Source organism: Schistocerca nitens, chromosome 2 (genome assembly GCF_023898315.1).
Source record: "Schistocerca nitens isolate TAMUIC-IGC-003100 chromosome 2, iqSchNite1.1, whole genome shotgun sequence".
In the NCBI taxonomy this organism is placed as follows: Eukaryota; Metazoa; Arthropoda; class Insecta; order Orthoptera; family Acrididae; genus Schistocerca; species Schistocerca nitens.
The window spans coordinates 372,684,208-372,696,501 of NC_064615.1; the positions used below are offsets into that span (position 1 = coordinate 372,684,208).

The window sequence follows — 12,294 nt, forward strand, 5'->3', positions numbered from 1 at the left end:
GGTGCATTTCTAGTACAAGGTTTGTATAATGATGTATTATGAGTATTCACTATTTTCTCCCATCTCTGCCAGGTCAAGAAAACGTATCCTTATTTTTCAAAGGTTTGGAGTCTTTCAACTCCACCAAGGAAATAAGTATGGTACCTTGCCCATTCTAAACTTGTGCTATGCCTCTAGTGACCTCAACTTATATCAAAATTTAAACCTTAACCTTGCTTGTTATCCCTGTGGATGCTGACTCAGTAAGTACCAGCAAATATTTTATCTCTACATTCCTAATTTTCTGCTGATAAAACAAAATTGTTGTTTTATGAATAAAGCAATTTAGAGCATGGTCTTTTATTTAACTGTAATTACAGTTAAATGAAATAATTTTTATTTAGATTGTTTTAGAACAATTGTTATAGAACAATATCACTATAACCTTTCATGACATAATATCAGCTTTCTGTAAAATTGTTATTTCAGGTGGCACAGGTCTGTGCTCATACATTAGGTATTCCTCTCGATTTTGTGAGTGTGAAGCCCTCTAACAACTGGACAGCTCCAAATGGATTGGTTACTGGAGGGAGCTTAGCAAGTGAATGCTGTTCTTATGTAAGTGGCCTGATTAAAAAATGTGAAAAGCAGATACCGTACTGTAGTAAAATTCTGTCAGAAATCTGCATCAATATACTTATACTAGATCAAAAAACATTTTTTGTCCCATGCTTTCAGTGTTGTTAAGGGCGATGTGTATTGCCACGTAAGTGTAAAACAGCATAAGGCATATGAAGTGATCATAGCATGCAATTTAATTATTATGTCTGGGTAATATTTTTTTAGAAAGAGTTTATGGTTTTCATATTTCGTGCTCATCTTTAATATAACAGACAATTATATCACAAGAAAGCTAACAGTAAAATTAATTGATTAACATATTAGATGATTTCCCAGTGTTACCCAGTTACTATTTTTTGTTGCTCCACTCCTACTCCTACTCTGACATGGTGATTATTAGTGTTTGGGACAGTTTGCAATTAGCCAATGACTTCAAATGCTTTGGATATGAGACTCATATTAGTCATCTTTATTATAAATATTTTTATTATACTTTTTAGTTTCATGTCACATAAATTATGACTGTTCTCATATACTCATGTACTATGTGCCGTATTCAAATCATTGGATGATAACTTGCTATGAAGTGAAAATGTTTATGATACCATTTCTGTGCCCAAGTTGAAAAATACAATAAAAGATTGAGTTTGTTTGCGTATCCATCCTTTGCTGCAAGCACATAATTGTTTTGTGAACAAGAAACACCTTTTCTTGCTGCAGTGTATTTTATTTCTCTGAGACACATTTCGCCTTTTTTCACTTATGGCATCATCAATGAGATCTAGAATGATACAGTTTTATTTTACTAAGTGTTATCTGTAGATTATAAAACATGTCATGTCTTGTTTTCTATGTTAAGTTATCACGTATAAATACAAATACAGTGCAGCAAGAGAAGGTATTTTTTTATTTATAAAACAAATATTACAATAAAAGAATTTTATTTACAAGACAGTCACTCTCTTTCCCTGAGGCAATACATCTATCCTGTACGCATTTTTTATTGTTATGCATGTCATCTACTTTCTAGTCCCACCTACATTATGCAGTGGTGGCAAATAAGTCTTAGCCTTGTGTCTTTTCAGATAGTGACATGTGTAGCAAGTTTGATTGAATTTGTGCCATCACAGATGCCACATTTGTGCTTTACATGTCATCCCTCTCCTCCTTCCCACATGCACTCCCATATCAACAAGACTTAATATGACATTATTATTCACTGTTTGCTACCTCTTTTATGTTACCACTTTCCCACCATAATCCCCACAAGATTCCTAGGAAAGGAATGGCATTGCAATTGTCACAAGTCAGCCTAGCAATACCAATACTGTAATGTTGATCATTTCTGATTATTTTAAAATGTATTTCCTTTCTATCCCCTCCAACCAATTTGCATGTTTTCCAGATAGTAAGTTATTTACATACCAAGTTTGGAGTTAAACATTCATGTCACCACATTCCCAACCCCACTTAAAAATAGGAGTACCAGGGGTGTCTTACTTCTCAATTGAAGATATCACCTACAAACAGATCTGTGGGACACCTATGGGCACCTACTTGGCACCATCCTATGCCAACCTACTCGTGGGTCATCAAGAGAAACCTTTCCTAACCACACAGATTCCCAAATCCTTCAAGTGGTTCAGATTCATTAACAACATCTTTGTGATCTGGACTAATAGCGAGGACACTCTAACCATGTTCCCACAGAACCTCAACACTTTATTCCCCATTCACCTTCACCTGGTCCTCCTCAACCCACCAAGCCACCTTCCTCAATGTTGACCTCGACATCAAGGATGACTACATCACTACCACTGTCAACATCAAACCTTCACTTCAACAGCTGCCTCTCATAACATACCAAGAAGTTCCTTCCACACAGCCAAGCCAACTGTGGTCATCACATCTGTAGTGAGAAGCAGTCCCTCTACAAATATGTCAAGGGTCTCTCTGAGGCCTCCACAGACCAAAATTACCCTCCCAACCAATTTAGAAACAGATCTCCCATTCCTTATCAGTACATGTGACTCAGTACCATTGAGAACTGAGGCAACTGAATCACATTTCCCACCCAGGTTTCAGTTAAGGCTTGTCATGCTCTGAAATAAGGCTATCCTACCCTTAGTACTCACCACCTCTCCCACCATTGCTATTGCGCTGCCCACAGAACCTACACAGTGTGCTCATCCATCCCTGGTACACTCTGTCTCCCAACCCTTCAGCTCATGACTCATAATCCTGCAATAGACCTAGAAGCAAGACCTTCCCACTACCACCTACTCCAGTGCTGCTGCAGGCATTCCTGTCTCATCAAAGGCAGGGCTACTTGTGTGAAAGCAGGCATGTGACTTGCAAAGCTAAGCTGCAACCACTGTGCTGTTTACTATGTAGGCACGATAACTAACAAGGTGTCTGTCTTCATGAATGGTCATCGCAAAACTGCTTCACAGCCTGTACCATCTGGATATCCGTGTTGGTATCGCGAGGTATACTAGAAGTCAGCATATCAGTTTTAAAGTAGCAGCTATGTAAACACATGTTATTGTGCTGATTACAAGTGCTCACATCCATCAACAATTTACAACTGACAGATCCCAGTGTAATAATTCTTAGTGATACATAAGCACATCAGATGGCGCAGTGGTAGTACAAATCGGTATTATCATCTGACATTTGATTAATGCATGGATCTACTATTTCATATAATTATGTATGCCTAAGTTTTTATCATAAAAAGTCAGTATTTTGCATTAAAAAAAAGAAGAAAAAAAGAAAAATGTAAAATCATGGGCAACGTTCATTCCTAAACCTCACCAGTCCTTTTCTTTCACTGCTCTTGCTTCCTCTTCAGTCCTTTTGTGAGAAGGAGCCATTGGCTCCAGAACCTTGCTAACTTTAACACCTTTTATATTTGTGTTCTCCTACCATTGTTTGGTGAATAGATTTTTTTATTCATCCAATTATATTATATTTTCAAAAATTAATTATTTTCGTCGATATAGATTGCTACGCACCAGATAGGGGAGGAATTGAGACACAGACAGGCACAATAAAAAGACTACTAAACATTTAAGCTTTTGCCCAAAAGACCATCTTTGGAAGTCTGCCCTGATCTCAGTGTTCTGGGCAACTTTTCTGAACTGGCTCCAAAAGCTTGCATGCTTCAATACCTTATATATGTATGTTCTCCTGTTGCCACTTGGTATGTGAGTGTGTGTATGCATGTGTGTGTGTGTGAGAGTGTGTGTGTGTGTGTCTACACATTAACAAATATAATAACTGACATTAATAATAGTTATCTCATAGGCAACAATGAGAAGTTGCAATGAACTTCTTAGTCGTCTGGCTCCAGTGCGAGACAAAATGGGGAAGCCCTCTTGGAAGGAACTTATTGCTCAAGCATTTCTGGAAGGTGTTGACCTTTCTGCCAGTTACATGTAAGTGTAGTAATGTTTTTTCCATAACTTTATCAACTATAGTTTGAATAAATTAACTTAGCAACTGACAGATTGCACTGGTAAGAGGAGAGTGTTGCTTTCATGTAGTCAGCCACATCTCACTATGCTCTAGATGTAATTGCAACAAAGACAACAAACAAGCGTGTGGCACTCATGAAAGAACTATGGTTGGTGGGCAGGTGGCCCCTATCATTCATCTTGCTGAAATGTCAATCACAAAGTTCTTTAATCCAAGTATTCTAGTGCTAAAACAAAATAGACTTTTCCATACTTCTTGGAGTGAATTCGTTGAACACATGCATAGATATTTATAAAGATAAAATTATTATAAGCTGTAACAAACAACAAATCATGGGTGTAGGAAAGGTAAGTTTACTGTTGGAGGTAAATGTAAATGTTGTGTGACTAGGACCTCCCATCACGTAGACCATTCACTGGGTGCAAGTCATTCGGTTTGATGCCACTTTGGCGACTTACACATCAAACTGTTTTAGGTTAGGCTGATAGGTATGGTCAATAAAGTCACATTAAACTACACTGTAAGAAATGAAGCACACAGAAGGGGAGGAGGAAATGAAATGAGACATTAGTGGTGGAGATGGTAATTAATGTTATTTCAGTAATTATGAAACTGAATCAAATTTACAAAGGACTGCACCCACTCTTGCCTGGGGGATGCACTGATTCAGTTGGGTAAGGTGTCATAAAACCATTGTATCCTCTCCTGAGGCAAGCTGGCCCACAACTGCTGTAACTGGTTATTGACATCCTGGGTACTGGCACTAGGACTAAGTTGACGTCCAAGCTGGTCCCACACATTTTCTATTGGGGATACAAACAGGGATCTTGGTGGCCACAGGAGTAACTCAATATCACATAGACAGTTCATAGAGACACATGCCATGTGTGAATGAGCTTTATAATATTGAAAACTGGCAACACAATACTGTCACATGGGAGGTAACACATGAGAATGCAGAATGTCAAAGATTCATTGGTGTGCATTCACAGCTCCCTCAGTCATTACCAGCCGTGGCCTGAAATAGTACCTAATGTCTCTCCACACCCTGACACCAGGGGTAACACCACGATGCCTCACCAAAACACTGAAAGAAAGTGGGATCTCTCCTCAGGCTGACACCATATTCACCAATGATAGTAATCTGGGGTAGTGCAGAACCATACTCTTTTGCTGAACACCATGTGACACAATTAATTAGCAATTCATGCAGTTGTTTGTGTTGTAGTGTTAATGGCAGACTACACATGTTATGGTAATTCTCTAGTCTGGCTGTTGCTAGTCTTTGACCAATGGTTTGGGATGACAGGATGTTACAAAGAGTCAATAACTTGTTCTCAGATGGCAAGCACAGTGATGAAGGAGTTACAACGTGCTTAGTATGCAATATGGTGATGCTCCTTTGTGATGGTCATACGTGGTGAACCAGAACATTGACAACAGGTATCCCTGCCCTCATGTTTCCATGTAGTCCACACTGAATATTGCACATTTTGTCCAGCCAGCCAACCCACAATGAGGGCTCTATCAAACCTTTTCAGCTACTGTTAATTCTGTTTGACACAAGTACGCAGCATCTCTATGTTCCTCATAGTTACCACTCAACATCTGAAGCTGTTTATGCCCCTTATATACCCACCAGGCCTTGTAACAGCACTAAATGAAATCAATAATAATGCACTCGGTTGGCCATTCTGCCAGTCACAGGAAATTGCAACACTAATCATTTACATTCCTGCTGACAGGCGTGTACATGTACAGCATTACATTGACACTTGACAGTATCCCCCAGGTCAACCAGGAATTCCACCAAAAACATGAGAATTTTTTCATCTGGAAAAATTACAGGAAAAACCCAGATTTTTTTTAGATTTCTGGGAATTTTTGATTGTTTCAGTTCTCAGTTAATTTTTGTAATTTTAGCTAGTAAGAACTGATACCCTGACAAAGAATTTTACTTTACCCCCAAGTGCAGAATAATACTGCAGCAATAAAACATTAACGAGAGAATAACACCAAAATAAAACTTGAGTTGCAAAGAAAATTTTCTGTTTACAACAGCAAAATACAGTGCATGCTCAAGCATCTGCCAACATCAAAATGTGTCAAAAGGCCTTAGGACGAAAACTATGCATTACGTCATAACAACAAACTGCTTATGATGAGCATGACATCTCAACTGTTTACATTTCTAACAGGGCATGGGGAAGTATTGGAAATCGTGGTTTGAGAAGCATTACTTTCAAAGTAAATTCCTGTGTATGCAAGATGAATCATATTATGTGTGGAAATGTGTGATGAATTTCTTAAATCATGGGCATTTGACTCTCATTCAGAACTTAACACTGAGGACCATCCACTCAGAAAAATTTGGGGCCCTGAGGACCAGCTATTTATACCATTACTTAAAATTTTACTGGCACATTTGTGTTTGATATATCTTGAAGAGTAACACATGCTAAAAAGACGAAGCTCGAAGTGTAGATTTTCATATTTACTTTAGTTCTTTCATACATTAAAAATTATGCAATACCAGTGGCAAAACTGTAATTATTCTTCAAAAAAAGGTGTGAGGTAATTTCTTGAGCAATTTTGCATGTAATTTGTTTTTCTATGCAAAAGTTGAAGTGTTCAACAGAACATGTATTCAGCAAGGTAACCCACACAATATTTGGTGAACAGCACTGAAATTTATAGTCCTGCTTGCCAGAAATATTCAGCTGCTGCAATTTAAGCTGTGCTCTTAGGATCCTGTCTAACCACACCCTTTGGGGAAAAAACAGCAAAAAATTTTTAACAACCAATATTACATGTGAGAGCTTAGCTTTTCTTGTAGCTACACTGTATGTATCTCAATTTAAACCATTAACATTTCCTGATTGGGTTTGCAATTGACTGCTACATCATGTGCCCTTGCTTTCGATTTCTGCTGCAACTGGCTGGCGAGATCACATGACATGAGCTATAAAGAGGTTTTTTTAATGGATTTTTTTCCTAAAGTGTCAGAAAGTTCTGTGCTGGTGTATAAGACCCTTAAAACCTCTGCGATTCCAAAGACTTGTAAGTGTTACAACTCCAAGGGAAAGTATATTGTCACTTAACAGGGGAAAAAATATGCTTTCACCCAGGGTTTAGTGTATTTGCACCAAGGAGAAATATACTTTTAACTGAGAAATCCAGGAAAAATCCAGAAATTTTTTCTTTCTTGTCCACATATACACCCAGTTCTAAGGCTGGAAGTAAACTGATATCTGTATTTTCTCTGCTTTAAAATCATATTTATATTATCAGCATATAAACTTGCAATAGCAAGATTATTATTTTATCGGCATATTAGAGATGTTTGTGTGGCAATACACTGCTGGAAAGAAATACACTCTTGAGGACAAGGTCATTTAATTGACAACTAAGGTGACAGATAGTTCTTCATTGTAGAAGTATATGATAACAAATTCAGACCAAATGAAGCATTTGTCATAATTAAGAGTACCCAAACAGTTGCTTCAGTGCACAGTGTGCTCCCCCTCCGGCAGCAATGGAGGTGTGTATTCTTGCATGCAAATGATCATAAAGGTACTGAATGGCATACTGTGATAGATTGTCCAAAGCGTCATATGCCTTTTGTTTGAATTCAGCAATGTGTCTTGCAGACACTGGAGAATGAGTAAGTTCCCACTTCATAATGTCCTATACATGCTCATTTGGTGAGAGATGTGGAGATCTTGCTGGCCAGTTGTTGTACAGCATGAAAAGCACATTGTATCACAACAGCCATATGTGGATGTGCATTGTTGTGCTGAAAAAGTACATTACCTTCCTGTTGAAGAAACTTCAGTACCACAAGGACAACAGCCTGTGCAATGTAGCAGCACTTGTTACCTTATTATACAGGAACACCAAATGTGACCACAAGTTGTAACTTATGGCCCCACCACTCCATGAGTATAGAATGGGGCCTGCATGTCATGCATGGGACCTGCATGTCATGCACAAATGCACTCTGGAATATGCAGCTCACCAGGTCTATGCCATACACACGTACAACCATCACTTGCATATAGACAGAACTTATTCTCATCACTCAAGACAATAGAGAACCATACCACTCCAAAGTTTTTCATGACATCAGAGTGCTATGCATGGAGATGTTGTGGTGACAGTGTCAGCCTAGCTAGAGGCACACATGATCTTAATCCTACTTCAGGCACATGGTTCTCAGTAGTCCCCAATAACAAAGGTGGTGTAACATATGCTGGGATTTTGTCCCTGGATGTTTGGTCAATTGCAACTGCTCGTGCAGTGTCAATCTTGATGTGCGTGTGTATTATGCAGACATTAAAATCTGGTCTACAGATGTGTAAATGTTTCACAGACCACTGTTAAAAGCAGTGACACATCAGCGACATATTGTGCCCAACATGTGCAGCATCCTGCTTCTTGCAGGCCCACAATGTTGACCTCTTTCAAATGGATATAGTGTTGTACAAGAGTATGTACTTGTCATTGGGGCATGGTTGCACCCTCGAATAAATGTTGCAAATAATGTTCATCTCTAAACTCAGCACAATAATTACCAGCAGATTCAAAATGGAGGGTGCACAGGCAGGCGTCCTTAGTACCATCTGATCACAGATGACTGTGACAGATGAATCACTAACACTACATCTGCTCAATATATGTATATTATACCCTGGTGCCACGGAACACAGTCTTTAAGGGTGCTGCATTTTTGTTTCAGCAATGTAGTAACCATTAATTATCCTGATAAATATAAAGTGATTTCATTTATGAGTGTTCTCATTCATTAAATCACCTACTAAGTTGTGTAACATAGTAGTAGAGCTATATGCTGAGTTACAGTGTTCTGTGTTCTGTCACAGAACTGAGCACCTGAAAGTTCATAGCAGTGTAGTAAGTTTTTCGAACACAGTGCCACACTGGCACTCATTGTTTATTTTATACACCAGGAAAACACAATATCTGTACTGTGCAAACCACATTCAATGTGGTTTTCATGCTCAGACATTTCACTTTCATGTTCAGACATGTGACTGCATATTCATTACAATGCAGATTCAGCATATCAGGCCAATTTCCACAAATATCCTTTCATGACATTGCATTTTCATGTTTTTCAACCTCATCAGTCAGTTAATTTCATTTCAGTACATTTAATTCATTTCCTTGTGTTGGCATCAGCCATGATCTACCACTGACTCCATTCTCCCAGTGGAGCTGTTTCTACACTTTCTGTGGGAGAGCATCTGGTAGTAGGGTTTGGAAGTCATAGGTGGAAACAACAGTGATAATGGCAGTTCAAGCTTAGGTCTGGACAGAGGCTCCAACAGCCTAATAGTGAAGGTGGATGGCTAAAAATAAGTAAGAAATCCAGGTTTGAGTACAGGCCTGACACAAAATTCTAATTATCACGACAATATTTTGAAACGATTTGTATACACCCATTCTTACAGCTGGGTGTCACCATTATGTATTCAAGCTTCTAAGGATTTTTACATTGAGTTTTTGACTGATTACAGATACAGCTGAATGTTTATTTTACAAAGTCAGCAGTGTTTCCAATAACCGTCTTACAAGGAACCCCTTGAGTGTGAGGTTACAAGTTCAGTCCTTAGTAAGGCTCATTTGAAAGTGTTGTGTTAAGAACTATGACAGGAAAAATATTAGCTGCTAATGACTCACCATGTGCATCAGGAGGGCAACAGAAAATGAGTGTTGGGAGTTTGCAGTGATCAACCTTCTATGAGATGTGTGTATTACACTTCACAAAATGGACTTCATTGGCATTCAAGAAATATTCAAAACAACCCATTAACTTGCATCACAAACACTGAATGAAAAATGATGTGTCACAGTGATCAGAAAGGTATGCAACATCAAGATTGAAGATGAGCTCTTTGGGATTTACAAACTGTGCAGGATGTTCAGCTAGGTATCCACTCTTAAAGAATGCATATAGAATCATATTGGTGTAACAGGGCGATGAAAATTGATGGAATGTGATGGCATGCAGCCGAATGCAAAACAGTCTGTTGGGGAGCTTATTGTGAAACTGGCTATCCTTTAAGTCATAGCTGAAGATAGTGTGATAAGATGTTCTAGGCACAGAAAAAACAAACATTCAGTCCAGGAATCAAGCAAAAGCAAGTTATTTTGACCAGATATATGCCAAAAACAGCGCTCATATTGTAGCTGTAGTTCTCTTGCTTGCTGTGTTGTAAATATTCCCTATGCCCTTGCAAGATCATGTTCATGAGAAAGAATTGTAGGGGACAGAGCACCTCCAACTTCTCACAGCACAATAAATAACTTTCCTGCCAATTTACCATCCAGATTAACGATTAGTATAATTATATACAAATGCATTAAGGCATTGATGTTTGTTGATCGTGATGCAACTCTCTTGGTACCTCTAATTTCCAGGGTTCCTTCAATGAGCATTTCCTCTTTAAATCCTGATTGGTTAGAGTTGAAAACAAATTCCTTACTGAATGATGGAATAAGTTTGTTTCTCTCATCATCAAATTTTCAAGCTGAATCCACAGTTTGCTGTGCATCATCAAGTTGACAATTCATTTGAAATTTCATTATCTTATGCTTACAGTTCTGTAGCACTGTTTAGAGGTATCCAGTCATCCACTGCTAGCCTTAAAATCACTGTAACCTATGTTGTGCACAATTTGATGTAGAAATGTAGTAAGTCACTATCGTGCACATCCTGGGAATTGTATAAAGCATTCTTGAAACACTCAGACACCAGTTTTTATTATGCACTATGTGGTCATATTGCTGCAGACTTATTCAAAATCTATTCATAATTTTTTTACTATGCTGTGGATGATCAGCCATGTACATAATTATGTTTAGTACCTGCTCTTTGGACAACAACTGTTCTTTACTGTATTTCACTGTAGATGGGATTTGTGGCTCCCTGTCTGACAAGGATGGTGAATAACATGGCTCAACATCTGTTTCCATATCAGTTTCACTTGTTAAGCATATATTGTCATCACTGTACTCCTCAAGTCCATTGTCCACACAGTCGAGTGTATATGACACCACACATTCCACTGACACTAACATTTCATCTGTCACTTCTTTCTCACTCTGTGAAATTCCTTGTGTTCCTTTCTGACAAAGTCTCAGCTTTGGCAACTGTTGTTGTAGATGAAATACTCTGTGAAATTCCTTGCATTCCTTTCTGATGAAGTGACAACTTTGGCAACTGTTGCTGAAGATGAAATGCAATGTTTGCTTTTTTATCATTGCTATTGCTCTGCTTTGTATCAACACCACTAGTACTGTAGCATTGTTGTGAGTTACTTGTCGACTAAGTACTTCAACTACCTGCCCCCTGTTGCCATTAGTAGCCAATATTGTTGTTGCATGATAGACAATATGTGGGGTATCAAATGCTGTTAACATCATTGACCTTTTGTGACCTCACGCTCAAGGGGTACTTTGTTAGAAACGCTATGATAGAAAAACAGTTTCTAGTTTAATAATGAGTTTGTTATCTCCTTGGAGGTTGTTGTATTTTAACTAATTTCTGTTGATGGAGTAAACAGTGTCTGTTAGAGTAAATATAATGCATCTGTATTACATTGTTTGCTAGCATGTGCAATGATTGTTGTCATTGTGAGAAAAGAACTGTGCATAAATAACACTCTTGCTAGTGTATTACTGATGAGAATTGGGGAGCCATGTTTGGGCCCCTGTATGGCACTAACCTTTTCTTGTTGTAAATGTTGATCATAACTAAACAGAAGAAAAATATCATCTCAGTGTTGTATGTATCTGTTGTATTTCAGTGATTTCCAAGTGATTTTTGATAACACATCTGGTGGTATACCACCTGCTCTTTCATTGTCCTGTATTTTATAAGTTTATCATTTTATTTATAAAGCTTATATGTTTTCATGGAAGATTAAATGGATGTTCTTTTAGGTGCTTAGGTTTGAAACTGTAGGTACTCTGCAGCTCCATCTTTAGAAAAATTACTCGAAAATATTTTGTGAAAATACTGGAAATCCCTGTGGTGAGATGTGTAATAGTTTATGCAGTCTGCATGTTTCTTATTCTTGGTTGCACAAGTAGTCACCTACCATCACCATGGAGATGCAAATCGTGATGCATGTGATGAGACTAAATGAGGGCCACTGCTTCAGTCATCCATGCATGAATCTCCCTCTCACC

General features: G+C 38.2%; 1 protein-coding gene across 3 annotated transcripts in view; it reads left to right on the forward strand.

Moving 5' to 3' along the window:
- The window catches only part of LOC126236198 (uncharacterized), a 316,623-nt gene that overhangs the window by 242,667 nt on the left and 61,662 nt on the right, over positions 1–12,294 (forward strand). For all 3 annotated transcript variants that reach the window (XM_049945307.1, XM_049945309.1, XM_049945308.1), the window contains exons 21-22: positions 469–597; positions 3,910–4,040. In XM_049945307.1, the coding sequence (XP_049801264.1) occupies positions 469–597; positions 3,910–4,040 (260 nt within the window). The remainder of the gene's footprint in view (positions 1–468; positions 598–3,909; positions 4,041–12,294) is intronic.